At 39.6% G+C, this 16,221-nt stretch overlaps 1 protein-coding gene across 1 annotated transcript in view; it reads right to left on the minus strand.

Moving 5' to 3' along the window:
- The window catches only part of SLIT3 (slit guidance ligand 3), a 531,438-nt gene that overhangs the window by 54,283 nt on the left and 460,934 nt on the right, over positions 1–16,221 (minus strand). The window contains exons 28-29 of the mRNA XM_037398361.1: positions 8,216–8,313; positions 1,303–1,442 (exon numbers count right to left, since the gene is read on the minus strand). Coding sequence (XP_037254258.1) covers positions 1,303–1,442; positions 8,216–8,313 — 238 coding nt within the window. The remainder of the gene's footprint in view (positions 1–1,302; positions 1,443–8,215; positions 8,314–16,221) is intronic.

The raw sequence follows: 16,221 nt of genomic DNA on the forward strand, positions 1-16,221 counted from the left end.
CTTTTCTTGGCTGGGCAAATATATTTCCTCTTGTAAATGCAAAGGCTCTGCCTCCTTGTATAGAGTTTTGTTTGAAACCACCCAAGAACAGCTGACATAAATAGTGCACAAGTAAGCACAATGGGCTCAACATCCTATAAGCAAAACTCTTTACTCTGCTAAGCTGCAGTTTTTCAGTTTTTGGCAGAAAGATCATTTTAGGACTCCAATAAATGTACATTCAAGCCATAAGGCTTTTCTCAGCTAAAGATTTACATGGGCCTCCTTTGTATCAGCCACAAAAGTATTTTAAGAGTTTGGAAATTCTAGAAGCTTTCCTCCTGCCTTACTCAGCCACTCAAGCTTGATCCTCATTAAATCCCCCGACATGTAATATATTCCAGTGTACAAGAAGCCCTTCATTACTTCTCCATGCTTAGAAGGTAATAAACCCATTTCAAAGGATGGGAGCAGGAACTGTTGCAGGTGTTTCCTTACCACTCCACGCTGGGCCAGGAAGGCTGTGCTAACACAGTTTGAATAAGCCAACGGTACGCTCCAGTAACGGCTTGGGAAATGGCACTTTTAGGTTCCAGTTAGGAGGGTTTCTGCTCTCGCAGAAGGCTTAGGAAGGAATTTATCTGAAATGCAGGATGGGTGCTGGAGATACTAATTCCGTTTCTAACTCAGTTACCAACTTCTGTCACTGTGGACTTAGCAGGTGACTGCACATCTGCTGGGCTGGGCTCACTGCCATGGGTGCACACTGAAGGCTACAACTGAGCTCACGGTTTATTGTACAGCCTTTGCTTCTTCGCTTGTGAAATGGAGATAATGAATTTAAAAAGCGCATTGTCAAGCTAATTTTCTTTAATAAACGCAGACCTCTGAGATCTCAGGTGAAAGCCACACTCAAAAAGCTATTTTCCAACCATTTGAACAGAAACTTTTCTTTATTTTCCAGGATTCAGAACTGATGTATATCAAACTCAGCTCATGACTGGGAATATTTCTGCAATACATTTTGAGAATGCGCGTGCAGAAGTACAGATTTCTCTGACACCTCAGACCTATGTTTTAATGCATTCTAAAATGAAGCATCAGTATTTTGACTCAGAGAAGTGGCCATTTTTGTGACATGTATGGCAATATTGGTAGAACTAACATCTTGCCAGTAAGACATCCAGGTTGCTTTAAAATGGGACTAGTTTCCTGGTTAATTATATGCTCATGGATAAAGTAAACATGCATTTGGATCCTTCCCTTCAGGCACTGAAGGAACTCCTCATGGATTCCTGTTCTTTGGTTGTGGCCCTTTCTTACCTGTGTAATTAGGAGGGCAGAGACAGACGTAGTTGTTGATCCCATCCACACACGTCGAGTTATTCTCGCAGTCATTGTCTTCACAGTCATCTGGGTTTATTTCACACCTCTCCCCCTCATACCCAAGGAGACAAGAACAGCTTTGGAGAAAGAAAAGAATTAATAAAAAGTTAGCATGGATCTGAAAGGGCAGGAGGTTTGAGGTATAAAACTGAAATTAAAAAATATGAAAGCGCGTTGCTGGAGCCCAATTCACTGCTGCTGTGAAATACAGAGCGCTTTAATCCTATGTGTTTGGTAAAGGATGCAGCCTGATGGTTCATGGGGTCATGTAATTATTTACATGAGACATAAAAGCATCAGCAGGAGACAGCCTCTGTCGTGCTTCCCTTTGCTTTCTTTGTCAAGAACCCTCGCCTTGAACTGAAGTGAGCAACTCCAGGGCAGGAGAGTAAACACTCATCACAATATTCAAATTCTTGGCTTCTCTCTTAATGACTTTGTGAGTATGTGGATACTTGCCTACTGAGGGCTGCACAATCACAGGGCAACTTGGCAGCTTTTAGATAGTTCGCTCTCTTTAAAGAACAACGGCTTGAATTGAATTTACAGACATGAACATTTTCTTCTCATTACCACTTTGTCACTTGTCCAAACAAGAAATGTTTGGGAATGATTGCTTTTACAAGTGCAGTAAGGTTTCAGTACTTCTGCAGCTCCTCCAACATCTATTTGTAGAAGAGCTGATGATGTCTAGATAATTCAACTAAAACACAAACAAACAATGGCAGAGCTAGTAATGGTTCTGTGATGATGTGGACACTAGTGAAGAATAATTGCACTAAATATTTTATCTCACAAGACTCTGATGTATGGTCCCTAGAGGGAGTGTAAGAAACTAAGTGGTTGAAGAATGACTTCAATTTTTTTTCAATCTCCATTTCCTTTCCAGATCTAGAAGTTATGGTTGCTAAGAGAACCTTTATATTTTAAACTAGCTGTAAGTGATGAAGAGGTGGAGGACACAATTTTCTTAAAGAGAGTCTAAAAACATGTGTTAAGTGCTCCAGTCATTTCAGTGGCTTCTAAGAAGCCAGCAATGATATTTGAAGTGTCAGTTTTGAACTGTCAGTATTGCTGTTCACTAGTCACAGAAAGTGTGTGCACGGAAGGGAAGGGTTGTTTCAAGTCCCAGTCCAAACTACACATTCACTCAGCTGTTCATTTCCTTTCCCATACAAGTTCTGATGGCAGAAAAGGAACTGAACAAATATAAAGCACTACTGATTGATGAGGATGAAAACCAGAAAGCACCACAGCAGTCACACTAATTGCCATCCATTGATTTCTGGAAACAGGAGAATTTCAATGCAGAGATAGCTGCAGGGTACTTTTTTCAGGTCAGATGGACAAAGTGAACATGGGGTCGTTATCCTCCTTTATGTAGGTGTCATGGAGATGAGGTTGGGAATGCTCTGGAGAAATAGGAGAACTTCAGAATCTGTGAAGAAAACTGCAGCACTTCTGGGCTGGTTGCTCTCAGCATGACATTTGCTTTTCTTCCTCCTGTGTCCATAGACTGAGCAGAGCACCAGGGCTCCCAAGTGAGGTACAGCACAGAGCTCTGCATCTACCCTCAGCAGATCCTAGGTTGGACCCTGAGGATAAGGTTAGATTCTTCATGACATGTGCAACCTCAGAAACTAAGGGAATAACAACTAGGAACAAAAAAGGGTAGGCAATGTGTCTTGAGCCACCACAACAGTAAGATCTTCTAGATGGGTACAGAACAGGCATACAGGTCACATGCTAACAGTCATCTTCACTGAGCTCTGCAGGCACCACAAAAACAGGTCATGAGAGTTAGAAAACCTTCACCATGAATAACCAAGACCAAACTGCCCAAATAAATCCAATTTAGGACACGATAAATCAATAAGAAAGATCTTATTTTCCTGTCTCAATCTCATTATTGCTAATAAAATATGTCCTCTTGCTGACCCTGCAATGATCCAGAGGATCACAGGAGGCAGATAAGAAAGAAAAGCTGGCACACTATCTTTTGTGGCAATGCAACTGTCGGGGAGGGGGTTAAAGACATCTAATTAAATACAGTGACACATTCATCATGTCTCCCCTTTTGATTACAAACCCCCATTTTCAGGGGTTTATAACTCAGCCATAAAAATATGCTCCAGGCTGCAACTTGGCATCCAAGGTCTTGGTTTGGGAGCACAAATTTTTCTCTCCATTTAAAGAAAAGCAACAAGAGTGGCTTTGTGCTGGTTATTTTTATGTGAATATAACACCATTTTCTCATTCCACAAAAGGATTGGGACAGCTTGGATGTATGCAATTAAAAATGACATTATAAATACTATCACAGAAATGGTTCAACTCAGTTAGAGTTACCATCAGTAACAATACATAGGGATTGTTAACATTACAATTGCTCAGTATTAGGACACATTTCCATACTGAAGGAACTGTCAGCATAATTGATGACATTTGCTACTGGTCCCTATGTATTATAGGGAGTCTTTACATTATTGCTTACATATGATTCTTGATTTTGATTTGCATTCAAAAGTGCCAAATATGAGTACTGAAATTAAAAGATACAAACATACAATTTGGGACCCGTATTGAACTGTATGTGAAAGAGTGCAGTTTGGGACTGTTTGTATGTATTTTCCCAGAAAAAGCTTAGAAGAAAAATGAAGTTTGCAGAGTGACTGGAAGGTCATCCAAACTTGGGTTCCAGCTGACCGAGAGAGAAAAATTAATTCCAGCGACAATGATGAAACTTTGTATTGACTAAATAGTGAAGCAGTGTGAGACAGCATTTCATTTGGACCTCAGAAACAATGGAGCCATGCAGGAAAGAGCTATTTTCTAAAATGCTGTGATCACATAAAGGTCCCAATTCCCTGTTCCTCCAGTTTAGGGATTTTCTGTTAAGTGTGTGTTTTCCTAAAATAAAAGAAATAAATAACTCCTCACTATGCCCAGATGAAGGCATAAGGGAACACAGAAAATTAATGACCAAAATTTTGGGGGTAAACTTTTGGAGCTGAAGTATACTAACAGTTTTGTATGTTTACTATATTAATATTTTTTTCATAAACTAATGAAAAGTTTAGCATCTGTTATTAAAATAGGCATACATACAGTGTATCAACATTTCCAAAAACAATCAACTTTTAAATAGAGATAGTAAATTCTTTCAGGAATATTACAGTTTCTCTGTAAAGGAGCTTTTTACATATACATCCCTATGGAGTAGCCTGTAAGTCTGGAAGTGCAATGTTTTTTCCTTGAACTAGGGCAGAATTAACACCAGGGAGTTAATCAGTTCCCAGGATTTTACATTTATAGGGAACTTAAAGTTTTGTGCAAAATGCTAAAGAAAATGCTCTGGAAATGGAGGGGGTTTTATATGGAGAAAAGTTAAAATAATCCAGAGACTTCGTTTCCCAACACTGTAGGTTCTCAAAGATCAGCTGGTTGCCTGTGGCTAAGTGAAGCAGAGCTGACAGCTCTGCCTCCTTCGTCAAAGTCTCACTCACAGACATGCTAAATGTCCAGGACATGCCTGATTGACTATATATTTTTTTTTATCAGTCTCAATAAGCACTTTTTTTGGCAACCTTTTGTCAACGAAGACAGATCAGATTAGAATAAGCAATTCAAAGGGAGGAAGAACTTAATGTTTCTAATCCTCTGAGCCTCATGATGTCACTTAACTGTTCTTTAATACAGAAGTTGCCCCTACCTGAAAAAAGAGAATGTGAATATTACTCTGAATTGAAAAAGGTGCAAGGATAAAGGATACCACGAAGGACTGAAGAACTCCAGCTGAACCTTTGCCCTTTGCTGTCCCACCAGGACCTGCTATTACAAGAAATCCGTGTGCCTCAATCCCCTGCTGCTGCAAGCCCTAGTGGGTACCAGGCACAGCAGGCGAGTCAGGCTGGAATCTCAGTCATAACTATGAATTTCCTGTCTTTGCCTCGGGACATCACCCTCTTAGCATTATTTAAAAGGTAATTTTCTTGTCTAAGGCTACAGAAACTTGAGAGTTAAACTGCTTGGCATTTCATAGGGAGAGAGCTTTGGCTTAAGTTTCCTTTTTACAAGAGTAAAGATTTGACAAGTTTGGCAGCAGAGCTTGTGTATGAATTTATTTCCCTAGGGAAGAGAATATACAGAAGATATAATTTCTTTTACAGGCCACACAACAGAAGAATCCAAGGAGGCCTCTGATGAAAAGGTTTTTGACATCCGCTTCCTCACAGCATATAATCTAAGGCAACATTTTCCCATCTTGATGAACATAATTTATATGCACGTAACTCTGACTGCTGCCATCCAACGGAGAGGAGATATCTCACCAAAAAACCTCAAGCCAACCAACCAACCAACCAACTTCAATCTCAAAATGTTTCTTTTTCTTTCCTGTTTCTGACTGTTCCATCCCCACACCACATTTCTCTACAACGTGCTAAAGCTCCACGCCCTGCTTCTCCACAGCAGCTGGGTCTATGGTCTGACTGAATTAAAAACACAGAGAGAAAACAGAGCAATGCACAAGCTGAACATTGAATTTTATAAAGCAAGATTTTGACGAGATATGGGTTTTCGGGTCTTTTATTAGACCAACTGAAACTATATAAATAACTATAAAGGCAGAAACCCTCCCTAAAAAGCCTCAAATGTTGTTAAGCAACAAAACCACCCCTGCAGTTTAATAAAGGATCTCAAAAATGACGTTAATTTGGAACTGAAGCAAAGCCTCTGAATTTGTAATTGAGACTTCATGAGAACAATGCAGAAGTAGCTTTCATTTTAGGTCATTCAGAACTTTTTACTTTCTACTATAGAAGAAAACAAAAATGCTAAAGAAAAACCTGATCTAAAATATAAGCTGAAGCCTTTCATTCTATTATTATGGATATTAAATGATTTACTAGCACATTTTTAGTATCAGCTAGATTTTTGAAAAATGAGTACTGAGTGACAAAACTCAGATATTCTAATGTGGTACAATTTTGCTTTGGCATAAGCTGGGAAAAGTTATCTAAACAGTATTACATGAGGGTGACCAGAAGGGAACCTGAACTGAAGACCACTAAACCTTTATTTCTCTCAAGCAGAAACTGAACCTGAACTTTTACTCCAGAAATTGCTGGGCCTGCTAAAACACGAATCAAGAAGAGGCATGTCAGTGGTTGGAGCAAAACCTAGGAGTTCTGTCAAGCAGCAAGACCAGTTGTGCATGCTGAGATCTGCAGAGCCTCCTCATCCTCTCCCACCACCACGCACCAGCATGACCCTACAAACACATCTCTACTCAGATACGCTCTTCTACTCTGCTCACAGCCTTGGCAAAGGTGCTCAAGCTGAGCTCTAAACTGTACCTCATGGAGACATGGCTATGTGGTTTACTCCTGTTCTCCCTAGCTGGAAAGCTTCAGATTGTTACTCATAACAGAGCCTGACAGTGTCCCTTCATCCCCATCAACCTCCATTTCTCCATTGCAATATCATCAGTGTCCTGTATCCAGCATGTGCTATTTCTCTTTCTGTAAGGGGGAGATTCTTGGGGGTGGGCGGGCACAGAGCCAGAGAGAAGCTTTGGGGCATTTCTTCCATTGTTTGCTTCCCCAGTCATCCTACCAACAGGGCAAAATGGAAGCTCTTCTGTGCTTCATTCCTACACGAGGGATTTGGGGAGTCAAAAGGAAGCCACAGTGTTTTTCTGGAAATATCAAAGGCATCCTACCACTGGTCGGGGAACAGGAGGAGGGTGCTAACCTCCCACTGCACCTAAAGTCCTGTCAGTCACCCAGACTTTCACCTGGTCCTTTCTATTTTGAAAAAATCCTATTTTCTGACATCAGATGATATGGGTTTGCTGACTTGGTTAACAAACAGTTAACCTCAGTTGGAACGGTCCTAATCACAGCTGAAACCAAACTGGAATCAAACTGAAAGAATGTACTGGTTTGACTCCCAGCTTACACCATTTATAAACCTTGCAATTCTGTGTCTCCATCCAGCTGTCATTGATAAGAAGCTATATATATCAGAGAAGACAAAACAGAAGACTCAGTAATGTGTAAAAGCTTTTAAAAGTGAGGCTTTCATATATGCAATTGAAACAACAGCATGGTGTACTTTTGTACGTATTTTGTTCAAGAAACAGCATAAATACTAAGGAGCAAATCTATGAAGGTTTCAGCAACTCTTTTTTTTTTTTTTTAAATTTTCTATCAATTTTAATGACAACTAGTGGCCAAAGCCTCAAACTTGTATTTTCTTAGCTGTAGAACAGTGTCTGTGGCAGCACAAATCTCCCAGTTACCGCACGAAAATTTCTGGGCTTCTCTTGGAGTATCCCCACCTATACTGCGTCTTTCTTATATAGGAAAACTGAAATCCTTAATGTCCAGCTGCAAAAGTTATTCTCTTGCAGGCACAATGCTCAAGATGTGGCAATCTCTTCATGTCTTTTAATTGTTTCTTTAAAGCCTGCTTGTCTACAAGATTCTTCAGTATAAAAAACATTTTGCATCTGGTTGTCAAGCAACAGTTGCTTACTTTACTAATACAAGAAAGGGTCTATGTGAGTTTGAAATGCCCCAAGGAAAATTAGCATACAGATAACACAGTGCAGATCAGGGAGACCACTCAAAATAGTTCTTAAGGGTATATTCCATTATGAGAAAATAAGGAGGCCTGTTTCAGAGGAAACAACATGTCACACGAATGAAACCAGATTAATAAGTTTGTATGGCAAATAGAAGTGTCACATGCAGCAGCTTCTATAAAGTAGCTATTACAGTTCATTAATGCAAAGTAGAAACATTTAATTTTACTATCTCATTTAAAATGAGCTTTGGGTTACTACCTGAATCCATCTTTATTTGCCTCGGTGAGGTGGCAGGTCCCTCCATTCTGACATGGATTTTGAATGCACGCATTAATGGGCACACTGCAGTCTCGGCCCTATTTGGGAAAATTCAAAAGAAACAATGTTAGTAAGACTCACATCATCTGAATCAACTTCTCTTGCTCCCTCTCCCTACTGGTGGCACCATTTACAGGAGGTCTGTGGTCTTCAGACCCTTTGCATCACCTTATGTTCTTTATTGATGGTCAGACATTTTTATCATTTAGGTGAGAATCTGGGCAGGGCAACTGTTCTGACCAACGGGACTGGTGGGTACCTTGGTATCATTCCATTTTCAAGATTTTAGTTGCCTCTTTCATTTGGCTGTTTTAAAGAAACACCTGGTTTCATCATTACTCTAACACACTTTAATCTCTAATGTTAGTTATAATGAAAAGAATTAATCATGACCAAAGGTAAGTAGAAGGCCACACACAGTCAGGACAAGACCACAGTCAGCACTCATTCAACCGCATTTACCAGGTGCTCAGTTAAACACTGCAACAGTACACCATCACCATACTCATTACTACGCTTCGTCCAAACCTAAAGGGGAAAATTCGTTTTTATTGTGGGAACTGAGTTTGAATTTCTGTACAGAACACACCGAATCCTGCTTGAGATGTCATCATTGAGTCAGTCCCCTTCTTAAAGATTGCCCTAAAATATACATCAGTCCCAGCTGACCTTCATGAGCTTGAACAACCTCCACTGTTACAAACTGAGTTTTTATTGGCTCTTCAAGGCATAGAGATATTTCTCTGGTCATTATATGCTGCTGATTATAACAAGCTATTTGCAAAATCAGCAAATACATCAAAGAGCTTGGTCTTGCTTTTCAGTTACTCACACAGTAGGGTGGAGTAAAGACACCTGAAAGCCTCAATACTCAAGGGATCTGTGCAATCACAAGAAGTTCAAGAGATCGCTCTACTCTTCCTACAGAGGATCCCGTTAGCAGTGGCCCTCTGCCAGCTCACCTACTGGAAAGCTGATATATGACTGCAATCAGGATGAGAAAAATATCTCAGGAGATACATTAATTTAATCAAGGTCTCTGGGTTATTTTGCCTTGGCTTAAAAAACATTATTTACATTGTACTTTAGAGGAATAACAATGGCAAACTACTTGTACGTTTCTAAAAAAGAGGGCAGATGCCAACCCATGACATCGCTTCCTAACAGCTGTAACTTTTGTGCGTCGATATTGAACACTACCCTACCACCGCCAACTTTCCTTGCTGACAACACTCATCAGAAGTCATTCCTTTCTCCACTGAATTTTCAACAGCTTCCAACCCTTTTCAGACTGAACCTACTCAGTGTGATGTACTGGAGCAGTGGCACTCAGATTCTATAGTCTCATTTTTTTATGATGGCCATGTTGCCAAAATGAAGCATCTTGATGCCTCAGCCATATGCTGCACATGGCAGCATCTATTGCTAGTTGTTTTTCCACCTAGCTTTGAGACTTTGTTGTTCCCACTTCAGATATACTATTACATTTGAATTAAGAGTGGACTTTGAGAAGCCTAACACTGTACCTGGCAGATACCTGACAACAATTTAGTTGCAGCAGGATGAATGCAGTGGGGTTAGAAAAGGCATAGAAAAGGACTACCAAAATGTTCAAGGGGATGGAGCAACTACTTTAGAAGATGATACTACAAAGGCTAGGACTCTGTAGTCTGGAGAAAAGAAAACTGATGGGGGTGATATGATTGAGGCTTACAAAATCATGGAGGTGGTGAATGCAGAATTGGTCACACGCTAAATCCCTCAGCAGTAGAGGGACACTTAGTGATGTTACAAGACAAGCTTAATACTGCTAAAAGAAAATCCTTCTTCCAAAGCATGAACTTCTGGGATGTTTTTGCCACAAGAGGTTGCAAAGTCAGACAGTATAAAAGCCATTAGACAAATTCATGTACAACAGATCCAAATCAGGTATGAAAGGCAATAGGCAGACATTGACATCTCTAGTTGGATGATTGGTGGGCATTGGGAGAACTGGAGAGGAGCGGTGGCCAGGCTTGTGTACTCTCCTCAAACAGCAAGGATTTGCTGCTGCTCCTTTGAGAGACAGAATGCTGCAGTAAATTCACTACAGCCAATTATGGCATTTCTCATGGTGTTATGTCAAGTTGTCTGAAAAGCTTATTAGGCTCTCAAGAAGGAAAAACATTCCCTACCTGTTTTTCAAAAGAACCTAGCTGCTCCCTGAACCAAGACTGCACAGCTTTGTGCATTAGAAGGGAACAGATCTCTCAGAAAACCCACACCAGGATGGGCTTGATCAGTCTGTCTATGGCTGCATACCTGTTTGGGAAATCCTGCTCTTGAGCGAAGGACACATAGGCTGGTGACCTCTATCTAACCCTTGTTAATCATTGCCCGCCTCTCTCTTACCTCCCACATTGATCAGAAGTGCATGCTCAGCTCTTGACTAGTGTGCTCATTTCCAGCAATGTGCCCAGCCTGGAGGTGACAAGCCAGCAGGACAAGGAGTGTGTGGGTTCTGTGACAGCTCAAGCTACATTCATGATTTAAGTACTGTATAAAAACTAGAAACAAACTTAATTTGTCTCTGGAGTGCTTATCTTGAACTGGTGCAACCTCAATTAAGCCTAATCAAGGCATTAAAAAACCCAGGCCAGCTTCTAAGTGTGAACTTTGCTATAGAGTTCATTCAATCTGGTCTGTCTGCTCACGGTGCTAGGCTCGTCCATTCACACCATACAGTTCAGTCCTCCAAATACCACTGAAAGCTTCAGTATTTTGTCAGGTAGGACATATTGCCATCGTACTGTGAGAAGAACTGAGACACACAGTAATTATATTTCTGTCCAACACCACAGAGGAGCTTTGTTACAGAAATGGGAAAGCTGTATTTCTTGAGGCTCTGTCCCCAGCCCTCCCCTAAGAGAGGAGCACCAGCTTTGCATTTTAAAATCTGTGCAAATACAAGGAAACAGGGACATCCTTTTCCTTGGTTGAATCAGAAGAGAAACATTTTCAAAAAGCAACAGAAATACCTGGCCCCCTGCCTCACTGTGAGTTCATTCCCCCAACAGCAGTTCAGGCAGCATGCAAAGACCTCACCCAAGACCTGGCAGAGAGGGTTTCTGCTTCATCCCCGCGGCATTTGCCAAGCAGCCTGTCCTTCTCCATTTGAAATCCTGAGCCCCCAAATGTCTCTGGGAAGAATTGGGAAAGCGCCGAAGGGAAGCTCATGCAGGTTTTATTTTGGCACCATGTGGTCCGCAGCACTTCACGGATACGAGCCATGCAGCATTAACACTAATCCGCTGCCACCCTTCTGCAACATTGCCTGTGTTCTGTCCATCTGTGTTGTGAAGCCTGTGTGTTTACCATGTTATCCTAGTGAAGCTGGAAGACGTAATTTTTTGTATTTCCAAGATCACAAATACTTTTCCTGTGTTCCTGTAGTATTGACTATTTTATAGATACTTCACTAACATCAGTTACTTCTGTTTCACATGAACTCCTCATCCCTGTATCACTAAAATATTAAACCCTCTGCAGATAAGCAAAGCAGAAACCACAGCATCTGTTTTTCTGAAGGTTTTTGTCACAGTTGAACACTGTTTAAAACAGTCACATCACTTCTACTGTTGTTACTTGGATAATTTTGAATGTTCTTGTAAAAATTTAATAAAGATAAATGTTAAAATAAGAGTAAGGCATTTTCAGTCTCTCTCATGGCACATGAAATTTCTCATGACTTAGACACAGCTCTCATTTTTGTACTGAACATGGCTGAATTAATGGCTTCTTGGGCCTTAGGCACCATGGAAACCAATTAGTATGTGTTGCTGAATCAGACTTAATTACAACACTAAGTTGCTATGTGGCTTTAGGAAAATGAGAGTCTCTCTGACTCAGTTTACTCATTGTAATAAATGGGCAAACAGCACTTAATCCTTCTCTGAGGATTATCTTCTCTGAGTTGACTTTATCAGTAACACACTGAGAGCCAACAAAACAAGTACAATTTCTTGAACACAGAAGACTGTGAAAAACAAAGAATTGTGAAAGGAGAGAAGCTGCATAAAACATTGGTACTAATAAATCTACAGCAAAGCAAGGCCATTTTATTTCTGTATAAGACTGTCACTACCCAGAAGAGCCTAAAGACATTCCAGAAACATCTTTCAAATGAATAATGCAATTCTCTAGTCTCAATTTACAGTAAGACTGTTCTTACTGGAAAAATGGAATTGCTGTCAAGCATCACTAACATTAATTTATCTGTGAGTTGGGAAAAACTCTTTGAATTACATTCCCTGGAAATAACTATTGTTACAAAGGAGAATATTGTACATTTGCTTCAAGACTAAAGAGCCTTTTAATGAAGGCTGAATCAGAAAAGGAGGTGCAGACTTTGTTTCAAGGACAGGCGAGAAGACACAACTGTCTCAGCAATTCACAGAACGAGGATGAAGGTCCCTTTGTGTGCGATATTTTATTTCTAGAGCTTTTTTAAGCTGCAATAAAATTTTCTCTAGTTCAATAGGAAAGCATCAGATCCAAAACACTTTTATACATTTTCTCTCATCTTCTGTAGAAGAGGAAAGGTTTAGGTGCTGAAACAAAATTTCTGCAACTAATCAGACGACATGTACGTTCAGAGTCCAGCTGCCTTTTTAAATCTGAAGTACCTCAGCTGGTCCAGATTTTATTTGGGCTGCTCCAGCTCCATATTTCAGTGAATGAGAACAGAAACTATCCACCATGCTTAGAAAGTGTCAGTTCTTCATTTCATACTCAACAGTAATTAACCGTACTGGGCATTAGTGTATATACAAGCTGTTCCTTGGTACCGCTGTGCCAAATTCCAGCCTTTACAAGTATCCAATACTGGAAAACATTACATCATCATTAGTAAAACACCCAAGAACAAGTAGCAAAAACTAGTAAGACCCTCAGCAGGAAGAACAAAGGACAATATGATAAAAAAAGCACTCATCTGTTTTGACACCATTTCAACCACTGCAATGATTTTTTTTTTAATTAATTTTCACAAATCAGTATTGTCTATGGAGACTGAAAGCTTCATTCAAGATCACATGGCACATATTTGACCTCTGACCATTTTAATGTGTTCTTTCACCTGTTTCTAATAGGAGTGGGCACCTATTAGAGGTGGCAGCATGGAGCTTGCCACAAGCACAAGGTATAAACTCCCTGGTGTATAAAACTATCCCTGCTGACTGCAGCAGAAACATGATCCAGCCCATGATGAAGGCACCTGCAGACACGCAGAATTCTATCCAAGTTTCATGGTTTGTGAATAAGGAGACCTCTTTCCAGCCTTGTTCAATGACTACAATGTTTTAAAGCATGCTGGAAAAATGAGCTATACAAAAGAAATACTGAAGTTTATTCCTGTTGAAAACAATATACGATACATTCATAGTAAGATTTATTTAGATGGTATATGTAGAGAACAGATGGTAGCATTCATGTGTTTAGTAAAAATACTAGATGAAGACAAATGTAGTTGATAAAGACTTTAAATTAAGAACTAGGAAATTTTCATAAACAACTTAATTATCAAGCTCTAAATAACAGCTAAAGCTTTTCGGGAAATCAGAATTACCAGCTACAAAGATACTATATTGCAAACCTAGTCCTTTACCTTCCTAATCGTGGAAGGAATGTATCTGCATCCAACTCTCAGTCTCACAAACATTTATACACTTGTCTTATGGGTGTCCTGCTTAGATATTAATAAGCGGTCATTAAGGGAAAAGGCTAGGTAAATCTTCCACTTCATGCTAGGCTTGAAGGAAAATTCACAGAAAGAGAAACAGAGAAGTACACTGTGTTCCATAAGTGTGTATTCAGGAATGATATTCAAACCTACAAGTATCTGCCAGCTTTAAAATTTTAACCTCCTAATGTTAAGAAATTAAGAAAAATTGACATTTACAGCCACTCTGCTTCCACAGAGCTTGGGAAGTATTTTATTAAACACAGTCTTCTGAAAAATTCTGGCGTATGCTGATTTCTTGAGTATTAAAAGTACATCTGTGCATGCCAGTGGGACTCGTTCTTATATTCAGACCTGCAAAGGACTAATAGCAGAGTGAAGGGCTAAATGTGTGTAAACAAGTTGTGATTCCTGATACTTGTTATAAAAGAATGAGATGAGAAGAGGGGAAGAAAAAACATACAGAAATAATAGAAGACAGACACTCAGCACAGAAAAAGAATTCAGTTGGAACTCCTGAATAGATTTTTTCACTTTAGTTTTGCTTCTTTCACGCTTAGTGAAGTGAGAACTATGATCAAAGGTTTTCCTAAAGTTATGGCATACAGCTATCCAATAAGGTATAAACTGATGCTACAGTCTTTTACCTAGTGGCATCTTTACCAGTGTCTTCCTTCACCTTTTCAAACCTTTATCTCTTTGTCATAAATAGTGAAAATTGGAGAGTAAACTGAAATATTTCCAGGGCAGGAAGGGAAAGAGATGTCTCATGAACAAAGTTTTATCACATAAGCCTCAATTCCACTAGAAAATTAAGCTAGGAAGTAAGCACGAGGTATTCAGCAACTCGTCTATAATAAATATATTTAGCAGCCATAAATACAAAGGAGAAACAAGAATAATTTTGCATAACTGACCAAGGAAACACTCGCCACGAATTCAGTTACACAGCCCATACACCAAGTTAAAAGTTCATTAGGAAAAATTCTCTCAAGTGTATTTCAGAGCCTTTCATTGCAAAGAAACCCAGCATTTGCTATAATGACATTGTGAAAAGTAAAACATTTATGTGTACTGCAAAACTTAAAGCAAGTTACAAATGTTAGGATACCATTTTATGCTAATTGCGGCATGAAGGACTTGATGGATACCTCGGTGATAACTGCAAACACAGACAACTTTGTGAAAGGGATACTTCAAACAATTAGAGATGCTGCAAACTGAGTGAAGAATGAAACTAACCTTAAAATATAAAATTAATCTAAAATCCTTTTGCAAGAAGGGCTAAAAAATACGGCACTTGGAATTTACAATGGAACCATTTTAAACTCATTTCCTAATTGATTGCACTGATATTAAGAGATACGTAGACAGCTTACACACTGATATCTATATACAGCAGTCTGAAACTCTTTAGTAGATCCAAGTGATACTGTTCCCTTGTTTATGCTCTTTCTGGCCATGGACATAATGGCTAAGCCTCAATCTGGAAAAGATGTAGATGACGTTCATTGGCAAGGTCAAACAACTACAAGAGCTGGCAGGGTGTATGTTAGATCCATCTGTTTAGGCATATATACAAATTATTTGGCAAGGCATGGATAATACCACAGTAATTTTGGATCAGATTGCTTTTAGATTGCCAGGTGGAAGTTAAAAGATTTTGATCATCTGTTGTTCACAAAAATGTTGTGACTCCTCCTTCTGAATGCAGACCTTGCTGCAGACATCCATGCCTTGGATGCCTCTAGGTCAGGGCACTCACAGTGATGATGAATTAACTATTTCTCTTTAGTCATCTGCCCCAATGGGGTAATAAAAATGTACTGTCTGAGGATTGCTGTTCACAAGCCAATTAACTTAACATGAAAAAGTTATTAATGTCATCCATTTCCAGTTGTGAATAAAAGTTTTAAAATAAATTTGAACCTACCTAGACAATTCGGATTTCTTTTTTTAGTACAGTATTGATTGCACAGCTGTACTTACATTGACAAAGTTGCCTGCTGCTCACAGGTGTCATGACAAATACTATTTGCTCAATGGCATAGAAGCTAGATTATGAAAAGAAGATACATTGATATTGTTTTTGCTGCTGCCCAGCCCCCCACCCCTAGCCATTTAGTTGATTTAACTCCCTCTGAAAACTTGCAGTGTTAGTCTCTGAAGTAAAAATACAGATAATGGTTATTTATACCCCGGCATCTTCAGCACTGCACAGTTATCT

Source organism: Falco rusticolus, chromosome 8, assembly GCF_015220075.1.
Source record: "Falco rusticolus isolate bFalRus1 chromosome 8, bFalRus1.pri, whole genome shotgun sequence".
Taxonomy (NCBI): Eukaryota; Metazoa; Chordata; class Aves; order Falconiformes; family Falconidae; genus Falco; species Falco rusticolus.